The sequence below is a fragment of the Eurosta solidaginis genome, chromosome 5 (genome assembly GCF_040869045.1).
Source record: "Eurosta solidaginis isolate ZX-2024a chromosome 5, ASM4086904v1, whole genome shotgun sequence".
Taxonomy (NCBI): domain Eukaryota; kingdom Metazoa; phylum Arthropoda; class Insecta; order Diptera; family Tephritidae; genus Eurosta; species Eurosta solidaginis.
The window spans coordinates 60,797,076-60,812,442 of NC_090323.1; the positions used below are offsets into that span (position 1 = coordinate 60,797,076).

The window sequence follows — 15,367 nt, forward strand, 5'->3', positions numbered from 1 at the left end:
AAGATGTGAAAAAATTGTCTGCAGTCACATTATGCTCTTTAATTCCAGCTGTCAAATCAAGAACTACACGCATACCTTGGTTTTTTTCGAACATGGCTCCTATATCTTTGTCTGTATACGGTTGGATACTCCAGGCATAACTAGTAACCGCTTCACAAAGAACCCAAAATTTGATCCTATATTTTGCTGGTTTTGATGCTATGCATTGTCGAAATGGGCATCTTCCTCTAAATGCTACCAGCTGCTCATTGATTGTTACATCTTGTGAAGGGTTATAAAGTTTGGGCAACAAGTCAACCCACAGATTCCACAAGTCACGTATCGGTGCAAAATTGTATACCATTCGCCGTTGGCTGCGAGTGTCTCTACTGTCGAACCTTATTACTCTTGAATTGAATTTGAACCTTCCCCAGTAATTCTTGAAGAGGCGTAGCGAGTTACACCTGGACTTTTATTGATAACATTCTCCATGGGGGCTCTTCCATATCTATTGCTACAAGACGCCCTGAATATCTTATTTGTCCATTTTTTGTAACGAAGTCCTCAGTGAAAATATTTTCGTTATTACTTTGACTATCACTTTCACTATCCGACGGCTCAGCGTATTAAATGTTATCTTCACTTTCTGAACAAGATTCCTCTTCGTCTGATACTTCATTCCATAGGACCTCTATTTCACTATCTTTTATTTTCTTTGAAGCCATTTTTCTTAGCGTTCAAATTTATTCGTGTTACCTTTCTTCTTTTGGAAGCAAACATTTTTAGTTCACTCACAAATCAATAATCTGGGGATTCCCCGATATAAAGGCACAAACGTGATAAAAGGAAGCGAGACAAACATATGTCTATAAGAATTTATTTTGAATTTATAGACGTTAGAAAAGTGGAATTTCGCCAAAAAGATTATTGAGCAGGGTCAAACTTGACCCGAAGACCCTATTTGTAAAAAATTTTATATCAATAAAAGTAGTAAATATATGAGTTCAAAATCATTAGTACATTTGTGGCTTCTAAAATGAATAAAAGACATAAAATATGAAAAACTATATCCTCAAACTTTTCGGGAAAAAAACGATTTTCTTCCTAAAGTGGGTAAAATTTGACCCGAAGACCTTATAAAGGTTAAAGCTAAAGCATATATGGCACTACTTTATTTTTGCTTGGATTCCGAACTAAAAAAATTGACGAGACTTTATCGGAATTTCAAAACACAAAAACAATTTTTATCATGAGAAAGCGAGACCACTATTCCCCCAAAATTAGTGAGTTTGACATGTTCTTGTTTATGTTTTACATTTTATTTTTACATTAACACTTTTAACAATAAAAACAATGCAAATAGCACGCGAAAATTTCTTCGGTCTCTAATGGTTCACTTTTTTCCATAAGAAGGTTGATTTTAATTGTGTTTTTATGCACCAAATTTTAATTTCATTTCATTTCATTTATTGCAAAAATAGTATTAGTACAATAAGATCTAGGATCTTTTATAGTACAACAAACAGATAAATCGCAATGTAAAAAAGAACAAAAGTCATAACAGAGGGTTATGTAGGTTAAATAATCACATGAAACATAGAGAATTATCGTAATTTACTAGTATCTAAAATAAACAAACAATTAAATTCAATAACAAAACATTGTATACACTCATATATATTGATGGCGAAAACTCAAGAAGTATAATGGCTTCAACTAAAATGAGCATAAAGAACATTTTTAAAGTTGCTTTTATTTAGACTACTACGTACGGATACTGGAATAGAGTTCCATAGGCGAATGGCATTGACAAAGAATAGCCGTCCAGATGTTAGATAGTTATAAGTTGGTACTATTAGGTCGTTGATTCGAGCAGACCTGGGGAATATTAGCTTATCATATAGGTAACTAGGCTCCTTATACATGATAAGCTGACAAAGGAAAATGCTGTTCCTAGCTTTCAGATATTCGAAGATTTCACAGCCCAGTAGACGCACTCTACAGCTGGATATATGATCAAATCTGGATAAGCCGAATACATAACGTGTAACATGATTAAATGCTACATCAATTTTATGAGCAGACTGGGAGCTCAGTTTACTGTATAATAGCTCAGAGTAGCAAATGATCGGCATAATCAATTGAATTGCAAGTTTTCTTCTAACATTGACCGGAGTATAAATAGCAGACATTCGTAAGTTTCTTAAGATATAGTATACTTTCTTAACCACCGAATTTACATGATCATCACAGGACAGCGTCGTGTTAATAACAAAACCAAGATTAGTCACTTTTGAAACGAGTTTGAGACATTTACTGGCAACGCGCAAGGGTGGAATACTTGAGAAACTTATTCTTTTTTTAGATATAGGCAACACGTATGATTTCTCACTGTTCATGCATAAGTCATTTTTCCTAGCCCATTCAAATATGGATGTTAAGTCATTATTCAATCTTGAGCATAAATCGTTTGTCCCCTCATGATTTCCCGACAAATATAGTTGGACATCATCAGCATATGCATGCATATGAGCATGCTGGCATGCATTAAATATGTCATTAATAAAAATACTAAAAAGTAGTGGACCCAAGATAGAGCCTTGGGGTACCCCTGCCAATAGTGGTTTTAGACCTGAAGTTTCGGAGCCGACTTTGACAAGCTGGGATCTACCCGTCAGATAACTTCGCATGAGCCGCACTGCGGAGTCATCAAAACCAAAATACATTTTTAATTTTAAGCACAGCAGGTCATGGTTCACAGAGTCGAAGGCTTTTGAGAAGTCAAGCAGGCATAATAAAGTCAACTGGTTTTTGTCAAAGGGTGCCCTGATGTCGTCTAAAATTTTTATAATAGCCGTGGAGCAACTGTGCTTTGATAGGAGGCCTGACTGGAATGGTGATAGCAGACTATGTTTGCAAACATGGTCTTGAATTTGTTCCGACAACAATATCTCAAAGACTTTCGAGAGTGCTGGCAAAATGCTGATAGGACAATCTGCAAACTTAGTTTTTGCAATGGGTATAACCGTGGCAATCTTCCACATATCAGGGAAGCAGGAGGTAGTAATACTGTGGTTGATAATATGCGTCAATGTAGGAAGAATGTACGGGGCAATTATTTTAACAAATTTGAGCGGTATATTGTCCTGACCGATTGCGTTGGACCTTATTTTATTTATGCATCTCGCCACATCAAGTTCCGAAACAGCTATAAACTCAAATATTTGACAAACAGGAACCACATATAAGGGAGGGGTTGAGAAACTGGTATTAAGACAAGACGGGTTAGCTTGGCTCACAAAAGCTGCATTAAGATCTTCAGGATTAAGGGAACAGTCAGAACTCTCACTCACATGTGCACGAAGTTTTTTCAGATTACGCCACAAAACATGATTAGGCAACGATATATTCAACATTTTACTGTAGTATCTGCATTTTTCTCTCCTAATATAGGCTGTGGTCTCATTTCGTGTAAGTTTGTATGCACGCCAATTTGCGTCGCTTCGGTTTTTCTTCCAGAGGGAATAAAGCTTATTGCGCTTGATAATCATAGCACGGACGGATCTATTAAACCAAGGGAAAGAGGAAGATCTGTTGCTATATACCCGAGATGGAACGTGAGTTGTATAGAGATATAAAATAATTTCATTTAAAAATCTCAGCTTTTCATGCACCGAACTCAAGCTCCAACAAGCAGACCAATTTATGCTGGAAATGTCTCCAAGAAGGTTATTTACGTCCAGTCGTCGATAATCTGGTAAAATGGATGGTCTAGCTACTGCACTGTGGTTATCGAGCACTACATCAAATGAACAGAAAATTAGATCATGGTTTGAGATAAAGGATAATTGATCAAACTTTAAGACTTTAGACGTATCGGACACAATGAAATAGTCAAGAAGGCTGGGGCAGCAGTTCTGTCCATACCTTGTTGGTACGCACACATTAACCACTTCAAGACCAACACTTGAAACATCGTCTAACAAACGGCAGGTATATGGGTCACTACATCAGAGATTAACATTAAAATCTCCGCAGATAATTATATCAGTGTAATCAACTGCGACCGAGGACAACATTGTAAAATATTCCTTCACGTTGCACAATTTATTAGGGTTATAGACGCACGAAAAAAGGACTTTGGACATTGAACTAGACACTTCAACTAGCAAGTTCTCAGTGACGCCAACAGCTATACTTGATATGATTCTTGACTTGAGATGTTTTTTACAATACATAGCAACACCACCACCTTTCTTTACCTTTCTATCCATCCTATAGAGTACGTATCCCTTTATGCCAAAATGGTCATCAAGTATTTCAGGTTTAAACCAAGTCTCGGAAACACAAATGATATCAACACTAGATTGTTCAAATATCGCTCTGACTACATCCATCTTTTCACCATTTAAACCACGAGCATTAAAGTGCACCACGTTGAAACCTTTATGGTGCCTGCATAGGACATTAAGCAAGGCTAGGCTATTATTCGCTATGCCATTCGCATTTCTACTATCTCCAAACACTGAGTACAATCGAATTAAAAGCAACTTTAAAGTAAGTTATAGACAAAGCCGAAGTAAAAGAAAAAAATAAATTAATGTTTGCGCCATCTTTACATAACAAAAAACAATGAATAAGCATATGAACTTAAGGTTGGCGAAATCGATACAGATCAGCCTCACTGGTAACTTTTGTTGGCTGTGCGGATGTATCAAGTCCATGCCTAACGTAGACGCAGCCACGGAGCGTGAATGCTGCCTGCAGCTTTCCCTGCCGCCTTAATTGGATAGCCGCTTGTAGCAAAAGCCTATTTTCCTTGGTAAGGCTCTCGTATAGGTGGAAGTTTCCCTGGATACCAAGGGGTTCCAGAGAAACAGCGCTTTTTATACGCCTACGGTGCTCTCCAAACGCACAGAGTGTACGATTGCGATCCAGCGGCGAATGGAACTTGATCACAATCGCACCGTTGTTGCCTGCACGTGAGGGTCTCGTGCGGAAAATGCCCCTTATTTGCGGTGACTGAAAATCAATGGACATGCACACCACGTTAAAAATACTTTTTAGGTTTTCGCCCTCCTTATACGGGACACCAAAAGCGACAGCATCAGCAGCGATATCAGCAGTCAGTTTTTGCTGAAGTCCTTTTGCCAACTCCTTTTTGAGATTTTCTATTTCGGACTCAGACTTTTCTAATCTCTCCGTCAACAAAGAAATCTGCGTGGATGAGGCAGACAGAGTGTTGGTAAGTAACGAGATCTCCTCTTCGATACGTTTATTTATTTGTTTCTCCACTTCATCTAATCTTTGAGAGAAGCCCTCTACCAAAAGCCGCAACTGGGCAGTCTGTTGATGCACCTTCGACTCGAATTCCTTCAGGGTGTCGTACACTGCTGAGTAAACAAAAACAAAATTTTCATGTGTTAGAAAAAAATAAAGAAAAAAAGGCCGAATGTAAAAAAAACCTATCGAAATACAAACTGGATAGTTTGTTTTTAATGAACTAGATTGTATTTTCCTTGTATTTCGTTATTTTTTTGAAATATAGTTTACACACTTACACTAGTACTGAAAACGTATTGGATGTGGGAGTCAAGGGGTTGTGTAGCGCAATATATAGCTTCTCCAACCCAATTGTCAACCTCACCTTCGAGCGGCGAATCCCGTTTCACTAACAGACGAGGCTCTGGCGACCCCAAGCTCCTCATGGAACTGTAGGGTGGAGAGGGAGGGATGGCCTGAAGGTTTAATGTGGCCATATAAATCGTTCCCGAAATGGTCGGGCCAGCACCTTAAGGGTGCTGTGTTACCGGAGCGTATCGGATCTGTATCCGACAAAGGACCATCACATCGATAACACACCCCAAAGCCTTCGGGGAGTAACCTAATCGCTACAACAACAACAACAACACGTATTTGATGTACACAAAAATAAAGTAGTGTCATATAAGTATAATTAAATAGATAAAAGCTCTCTGAAATATTAGGTATAAAATGCACGTGCAAACCAGGTATAATCTTCCTGCACACAGAACTGTCACAAATAAAAATAATCGATTAATTGCCAGTATATCTAACGTATAGAACTGGAAGAGGAGGAGATAAATTTTCGTAAGCTAAATCCCTGTTAATTGTGAAAACACTTTTAAAATATACGATTTCATGCCAAAACTGCGCAGAAATCTCTAAATTCTTATTTTTATGCAAAAGAAAAGGGAGTATTATTGTAAAACTGAATTGTGAAAGTTCTATTGTTGGCTACCCGTCGCGAACAAGAGAAACCTCGAATTTTTTTAACTCATACCGGATCTCCTAGTTTTTGGAGAATATGAGCTCTAGTGTGGGCAAGTCGACGACTGCGGCTTCAGGTAGGTGAACGTTTATTTTTTTTTAGATCAAGTAAAAATTCAAGCCTACCTAGACAAAAAGGTGGTAATAGTCTAGTTGAGTGGTCGACTGCTAATACGCTACCAAAAATAACGAGAGGTCTCAAAAGACGCGTATTAATCTTGAGAACAAAAATCCGAAGGCGAAAAATAAAAATTTAAGGCAATAGTCTAGTTGAGGGGTCGACAGCTAATACGCTACCAAAAATATCGAGAGAGGTGTCAAACGACGCGTTTTGACATCAGTATTAATAATCCGAAGGGGGAAAATAAAAATTTTAACTCGTTCAAAAGATATTAACGAAAAACCGAAAAAAGACCCGAAGGTACCTCCGAAACCGGGGTGGGATCCATAGTATTTTTGCGCAGAACACCTTTCTGGGTTGGCGGCCTTTGGCCGCGCTTATAAAAAATAATCCTGGGCTACGCCATGCCAAGTCCGGGTGTGAGGTATAACCGTGGCTACCGCCACGGTGATGCACAATTTTTTTGTGGGTACAAACACAGCAACAACCACATGAAAATCGCAAACTTCAACTGCAAATATCTCCGTAGCCACGGTTATACCACACACCCGGACTTGGCATGGCGTAGCCCAGGGTTATTTTTTATAAGCGCGGCCGAAGGCCGCGAACGCAGAAAGGTGTTTTGCGCAAAAATACTATGGATCCCACCCCCGGTTTCGGAGGTACCCGCGGGTTTTTTTCGGTTTTTCGTTAATATCTTTTGAACGAGTTAACATTTTTATTTTCCGCCTTCGGATTATTAATACTGATGTCAAGTTCGCGGCATCTCTGAAATTTTTATCTGTGTGTCATACATTCCACCGTCTAGTCTAGACTCACTTTATAAGTCCCATGTAGATAATATTAATTTAGTTCGTTCTTGTGATAGTGGTAACTTTTGCATATTGGGTGACTTTAATTTACCTAATATTGAATGTTCTTACGTCGATAATAACTACTCGTTAGTTCCGAAAAATGTAAACACCACTTTTGAAATTTACCTTATTGACAGTTTCTCAAGTGTTAGTTGTTGTTGTTGTTGTTGTAGCGATAAGGTTGCTCCCCGAAGGCTTTGGGGAGTATTATCGATGTGATGGTCCTTTGCCGGATACAGATCCGGTACGCTCCGGTAACACAGCATCATTAAATTGCTAGTCCGACCATCTTGGGAACGATTTATGTGGCCACGTTAAACCTTCAGGCCATTCCTCCCTCCCCATCACCAAGTTCCTTGAGGAGCTTGGGGTCGCCAGAGCCTCGTCTGCTAGTGAAACAGGATTCGCCGCGGATAGGTGAGGTTGACAATTGGGTTTGGAGAAGCTATATATTGCGCTGGCAACCTGAAGGGTTGCGCTACACAGCCCCTTGAATCTGGTATTTTAGTCGCCTCTTACGACAGGCATACCTACCGCGGGTATATTCTGACCCCCTAACCCGCTGGGGGGCTCAAGTGTTAGTCTTTCTCGAGAATTCTTGATCTTGTCTTTCTTAATGATAATTTTAGCTGTACGGTCACCGAATGCCTGGAACCGTTGTCGTGCTCTGGTTTGCACCACATTCCGCTTATCCTCGAAGTAGAATTCTATAACTTCGAAAGTATTGGAACTCTGAATGAGGATCCTACTTTTTCATTTAGACGTGGAAATTATGACTGTATATATCAGGAAGTTTCTTCCGTTGATTGGGAAGCCCTGTTTTGGGGATGTGACCTTGCTCGATGCTTCAGCTTATTTAAAAACGTTGTAAATCAAATCTGCATAAACAATAAACCTCAGAAAATGAAGCGGTGTTACAGAATACCATGGTATACTAGAAAACTAAAGAGGCTTAAGAATCAGAGGAATAGGTTTTACAAAAAGTTCAAGGCCACTAAGCTAATGGCGTATAAAGAAAAATACCTCCGTTATTCCAAATCGTTCAAAGCGTTAGGCAAGAGGCTCCATGGTAACTGTGTTCGTAATTTTGAATCCGACATTAAGGAAAACCCTAGGGCATTCTGGACTTATGTAAATTCCAAAAAACGACGCTCAAGTATCCCTGCCTCAGTCATCTATAATTCTGAGCATGCTTCATCAACAGCTGAAGCGGCCAACATTTTTGCAGCCTTCTTCTGCTCCAATTTCGTGACGCCACCGGAAGACCCGCAGGAGTTGCCCACTGTGGTTGACAGTCCCATTAACTTTGGTGCGCTGACTTTATCAATTGAAGATATGGTCGATGGAATCCAGAATATTAAATCATCTACCCATACTGATATTGACGGCTTATCGTCTTATCTTTTGAAAAATTGTTTGGCTCTGGCATTTCCCCTCCTTTTAATTTTCAACAAATCTTAAGAGTGCGGCGAATTTATTGATGCGTGGAAGATAACCTTCATCAGCCCTATTTTCAAGTGTGGTAGCAAGAACAATGTCGCGAATTATAGGCCCATTGCAAAATTATCATCTGTTTCAAAATTATTCGAGTACATTGTGAAACAAAAAATGTACTTTGCTGTTAAACCTCTAATCACTGAAAATCAGCATGGTTTTATGGCCGGTAGATCCATTGTAACAAACCTATCTATCTTCTCTGATTTTTGCATATCTTCTTTTAATGACCGTTGTCAAGTTGATACTGTGTACACCGACTTCTCAAAAGCATTTGATAAAGTTAGTCATTCTATCCTGAATTCTAAATTGACTTGCGTGGGCTTCCACTCGATGTTTTTATCATGGATTAAATCATACCTCCACCAGCGTAGCTGTGCTGTGGTTATTGACAATAACTCTTCAAACACATTCACAGCCACCTCCGGGGTGCCTCAAGGTAGCATACTTGGCCCATTACTTTTTGTAATTTTTATAAACGATATTTCCGCCTGCTTCCAGCACTCTAATTTTCTATTATACGCTGATGACCTAAAGATTTTTAATACCATCACAAACTCAGACGACGTGAGTAAAATGCAATCTCATTTAGATAACGTTGCTGTTTGGTGTCGTGCCAATAACTTGCCACTAAATGTTAGCAAATGCTGTAAGCTTTTCTAAATCACGTGGCCTTATTCCCACTTCCTACTCTCTCGATGGTACCCACCTCTCAACTCTTAACGAGATAAAGGACTTGGGAGTTGTCTTCGATTCGAAATTTTCTTTCACGACTCATATAAATTCTACTATTGCTAAGGCGTATTCACTTCTGGCTTTTATTAGGCGTTACTGCACAGACTTCACGGACCCCTACACCCTCAAGTTATTGTTCACTGCACTAGTTCGTTCGAAGCTGGAATATGCTTGTTTTATTTGGAGGCCGTATCATGAATGCCATATTGTTAGGCTTGAGCGTGTGCAGAAAGCGTTTGTTCGGTTCGCGCTGCGCTCGATGAACTTTTCTGAACCGATTCCATCTTATAAATCCAGGTGCTCACTTATCAAATTAGAGTCCCTTGAATGCAGAAGAACTGTCCTATCGCTCACGTTTGTTTATGACATCATTAATGGTGTAGTTGATGCACCTTGTCTCCTCAGGAGTCTCCAATTCCATGTCCCTATAAGGCCTCTTCGCAATATACCGATTTTCTATACGGATTGTGTCCGAACCCTCTATGCCTCAAACGCACCTTTGCTTAGAGCTATGACCGACTTTAATCGCATCTCTGATTCTTCAGCTATTGATTTTGCTCTTTCTAAGTTTACTTTTAAAACAATACTTACTGTTATCTTTTCAAACAGATAAATGTGCTGGTCAATCTCGTTATAGCATGTAAGTTTTATTGTGTCTATACTCAACTTATGTACGATACTATTAAATAATTATCTAATTTTAATTCAACATTGTTATCTAGTCTGTAAGGGCTTTAAATGCCATAGACTGAAATAAAGAAATAAAAAAAAAAAAAGCGTCGTTTGACACCTCTCTCGATATTTTTGGTAGCGTATTAGCAGTCGACCCCTCAACTAGACTATTACCAAAAGGGTTCCCTAGTCCTACAGAGAAAACACTACCTGTCTTAAAAATATGATCTTGCTTGAAATGTACTTGCGTTTGAGAAAACGCCACTAACAGTTTTTTGCGTCCAATAACCCTTCGAAAATCTACCTGCTAACTAACTGATATACGAATACTAACACATATGCACCAATAGGGTACTTAAGTACTAAATGGATATATTTACTTTTGTATTAGCCCATAGATTTTGCTGAATGAAAGATTATTTTTTTTGTAATAAAATAGAGCTTAGAGAGAGAAAAAAAAAATCTGCAAAAAAATAAAAAGTTTTCGAGATCTTTCCTCGCAAAGTACAATTTTTTTTATATTTTTACAAAAAAAATTTAAAAAATCCGTAATGATTGTTCGTTATCTTTGAATCTGAAGGACCTAGAAAAAACAAAGCTACAAACCGTTTTGGCATTGCTCAATTCGTTCTTGAGATATATGTATATGATTAAGTGGAGCCAATTTTTTCTTCTTTTTGAAAAAACGGTAATTCGTAAATATCTCAAAAACGTTACCATAGAATTAAAAATAACCATGATTTTCGGAATCAGGGGGTGATTTTACATAGGAATTTCATAATAGCGTCTCTGGTGCAGAAAAAAAATTGGAATTTGTGATCCAGTGTTATCAAACTTTCTATTAAATTGAAAATTCTCGATTTGAGTTGTTTCATTGGTTTCCAAAATACAATTTGATTAAAGCGAATAAGAGATCTAATTTTGTTTATTGCATATTGATTAATATTTATTAAGATTACGAGTACTCATATGTATGTACATATGTATACATATTTGTTATAAATTTTCTATTGTTATTTGTCAATTGGGTGATTTCGAAGGTATCCACTAGCTTGCATCCTAACTACTAGGTTCACAGGCTTTCCTGCAGGCTTGCTAAAAGTTGAAGAAACGAATCGAATTGCCAGCACAGCCACGATATTGATAACGAGCGCAACGTCTGCTATCGAAACCCCATCTTACGCCAGCTTGGCAGCCTCTGCCGCTATTACCCCTAACAATGGGGCTTTGGCAATTAGGACGTCCTAGAAGAAGATATTGAAAAAATGTATAATGAGTTTCGTGAGGGTCGATTAGTAGACACTTACTTAGTGTATTTGGACATTGAGCTTGTGCCTGATCTAGGAAGAGGCATATAATCACGAAGTAGAAGAGGGCAACAAGTTTCATGTTGATAGCGTCAAATAAATTTAGCTTCAATATTTTGTAAGTTGATATCGAGTTGTAGGAGCTTGAGCTGTGAATAATTTTCAAGTGCTAATCAAGGGGGTTTCATGTGCAAATTTTTTTAAGGAAATTTAAAGATTGTGTTTTTGTGGATTTGAGAATTTTTAATAATCATTTTTGCACAAGTTCACATTGTTGAGATTTTTTAAACGCTGGCGCAACAAAATCAACTGCATTGAATCAATTCAAATGATAAAAAAAATTAAAACACCTCTTTTAAGTTTTGATTTTATTATTACATTGAAACCTCTCTTGGATGGACATTCACCTTTGGCCATTTTTTATCCGTCCAAGAGAGGAGTCCGCTTAAGCAAGAGAGGTGTCGGCACAGCACAACAACTAGAACTCCATTAGAGAGCAAATAAGCACTTGGAAGAATTCGGGACAAGGGGAAGCTTACAAACGTTATAGGACCGCCGTCATGTAAGAAAAGATGGTAACAAAAAAGTGGATGAACTGCGAAAGGAGATAATATCTGCATATGATCAAACAAAAAGCAAAGGTGTGAAAGGAAGCGTGGGTTTGCAAGGTGTTAAAAATAATTTCAAATCAAGTTTTGAGGTTTAGAAAAACCTAGTGGCATAGGCCCTAGAAATCGTCTAGTATTTTCCAACAAGACGTACATAGTTATTTCATGTTGTTGTTGTAGCAATGCTTCGCCCCACCTAACAGCCGCGACCGATCACAAATTGTCATCAATATCCTCTAACGGGAGTCCAAGGAAACTTGCTGTTTCAACAGGGGTGGACCATAAGGAAAGGCGTGTTAGAGGCGTTGGTTCCACATTACAATTGAAGAGATGGTTGGTGTCATGTGGGGACACGTTGCAAGCGGGGCATACATTTTGTATGTCGGGGTTGATTCTGGATAGGTAAGAGTTTAACCTGTTACAGTATCCAGAACGAAGTTGAGCAAGAGTGACACGCGTTTCCCTGGGGAGTATGCGTTCCTCTTCCGCAAGTTTTGGATAATTTTCGTTAAGCACTGGATTCACCGGGCAATTCCCAGCATAAAGGTCCGACGCCTGTTTATGGAGTTCACCAAGCACCTGCTTGTGTTTTTTCACTTCATACGGCTGGGTTCTCAGGTGCCGTATTTCCTCAAAATGCTTACGGAGATGACTCCTTAAGCCCCTAGGCGGTGCCGGTTCATCAATCAGATGTCTGTTGGGATGCTCAGGTTTCTGGGTATTCAACAGGAACTGTTTGGTCAGCATCTCATTTCTCTCCCTGATGGGAAGTATTCTCGCCTCATTATGCAGATGGTGTTCTGGGTACATAAGAAGACAGCCCGTGGCAATTCTGAGAGCAGTATGTTGGCAGGCCTGTAGCTTCTTCCAGTGGGTAATTTTTAGACTGGCCGACCATATGGGTGATGCGTAGCACGTAATCGGCTGGCTAATTGCTTTGTATGTAGTCATGAGCGTTTCTTTATCTTTTCCCCAGGTACTGCCAGCGAGGGATTTGAGGATTTTGTTACGGCTCTGAATTCTCGGAACAATTGCGGCTGCGTGCTCACCAAAATGTAGATCCTGATCAAACGTCACACACAAGATTTTGGGGTATAGGACAGTCGGTAGCGTAGTGGCATCGACGTGGATGTTCAAAATGGTCGACATTTGGGATTTCCATGTTGTAAATAAGGTCGCGGAAGATTTAGTCGGTGATAATGCCAGGTTTCGCGAGGCGAAAACACTGGAGAGGGTTCTTGAGGGGATTTTAATTTGGTCGTCGAATAAACTTCTGGTAACATTATGAACACATTCTGTTTGTATGAGGTCCTTACGGACCGGCCAGTTCAACTTAACTTCAGGCAATCCGGCAATCCTTAGTTTTCATTTACATAAAAAGCATAACGGCAATCCGTAACGGCATAAACTAATTGAGATAGATATAGACTTCTATATATCAAAATGATCTGGGCGAAAAAAGAAATTTATTTAGCCATGTCCGCCCGTCCGTCCGTAAACACGATAACTTGAGTAAATTGTGAGGTATCTTGATGAAATTTGGTATGTAGGTTCCTGGGCACTCATCTCAGATCGCTATTTAAAATGAAAGAAATCGGACTATAACCACGCCCACTTTTTCGATATCGAAAATTTCGAAAAATCCAAAAAGTGTGATTATTCATTTCCAAAGACGGATAAAGCCATGAAACTTGGTAGGTGGGTTGACCTTATGACGTAGAATCGCATCGCTGCTGTATTTCTAGATTTCAAGCGAGCATTCGAAACAATTGACAGGTGTATTTTGGTAGAGAAAATGAGAAGGTATGGAATTGATGGAGTCGAAAATCAGTGGTTCGAAAGCTACTTGAGTAACAGGTGGCAACGCACGAAAGTCGCAGAGGGCATCTCAGAGCCTGCACAAATAACACTAGGCGTACCACAAGGTGCAGTGCTTGGTACTCTTCTGTTCTTAATATATATTAATGATATGGAAAATATACTACAAGGAGTTAAAATCTGTCAATTTGCAGATGATACACTACTATATACTACCGGAAATTCATGTCAGGAGTGTATTGCTAGGTCGAACTATAAATTAAAATTTATCTATAACTATATTAGTATGAACAAGCTAAAACTCAACGTTAAAAAACGAAAGCAATTGTAATCAACGGCGAATCGGAAGATAATATTATAGTTAAAGATGAAATAATAGATAAAGTTGACGAAATTAAATATCTAGGCATTGTCATCGATAAAAAAATAAATTTTGATAAGCATATAGATTATATCGGCAGCAAAATCTCGAGCAAAATCTGCAAAAACTACAAAACAAAGGGATGCAGTGCATACGGGATTCAAGGGGTTGTGTAGCGCAATATATAGCTTCTCCAACCCAATTGTCAACCTCACCTTCGAGCGGCGAATCCCGTTTCACTAACAGACGAGGCTCTGGCGACCCCAAGCTCCTCATGGAACTTGGGGGTGGGGAGGGAGGGATGGCCTGAAGGTTTAATGTGGCCATATAAATCGTTCCCGAGATGGTCGGGCCAGCACCTTAATGGTGCTGTGTTACCGGAGCGTATCGGATCTGTATCCGACAAAGGACCATCACATCGATAACACTCCCCAAAGCCTTCGGGGAGTAACCTAATCGCTACAACAACAACAACATGCAGTGCATACTATTATGTAATAGGCTGACACCAATCACATATATGTTAGAAACTCTGAAATGGTTAAATATCAATCAAATAACAATTATGAACTTCTTTTTGTGTTTAAAATGAAATACCACCTACTACCAAAGTACTAGGGTGCGTCCTATCACCGCTGCTTTTCATAGTAGTGCTGGACGATGTCCTGAAGCGCACAAACGCAGAAGCCCCAGATGGGTTACAATGGAGGCTGAATCAGAAACTAAGTGATTTAGTCTACGCTGATGATATCGTTTTCACTACTCACACACTAGCTGCTGTTGCCGAAAAACTCCAGCGACTCGAAATCAACTCCCGCGCAGTCGGTTTGAAAGTCAGCTACGCAAAAACCAAGCTAATGAGACTGCAAACAATGAACACATCTCTCCAACTTGTATCAAATGGCAGCACTACCGTCATTGAGGATGTAGAAGAATTCTGCTACCTTGGCAGCCAAATTACTAAAGATGGCGGCGCAGAATCGGATGTATCTGCAAGGATCTGCAAGGCACGAACTGCATTCCACAAGTTAGGCCGAGTATGGCGTTCTCGCATATTGTCGATGAAAACAAAACTGAGGATTTTTAACACCAGCGTGAAATCAGTTCTGTTATACGGGTCCGAAACC

General features: G+C 39.3%; 1 protein-coding gene across 3 annotated transcripts in view; it reads left to right on the forward strand.

The window, feature by feature from the left end:
• Positions 1 to 6,080: 6,080 nt before the first annotated feature.
• The window catches only part of MED1 (Mediator complex subunit 1), an 89,385-nt gene continuing 80,098 nt past the window's right edge, over positions 6,081 to 15,367 (forward strand). For all 3 annotated transcript variants that reach the window (XM_067789767.1, XM_067789768.1, XM_067789769.1), the window contains exon 1: positions 6,081 to 6,347. Coding sequence is in view for 1 of the 3 variants with exons in the window: in XM_067789768.1 (XP_067645869.1) it covers positions 6,308 to 6,347 (40 nt within the window). In the remaining 2 variants the exon portion in view is untranslated. The remainder of the gene's footprint in view (positions 6,348 to 15,367) is intronic.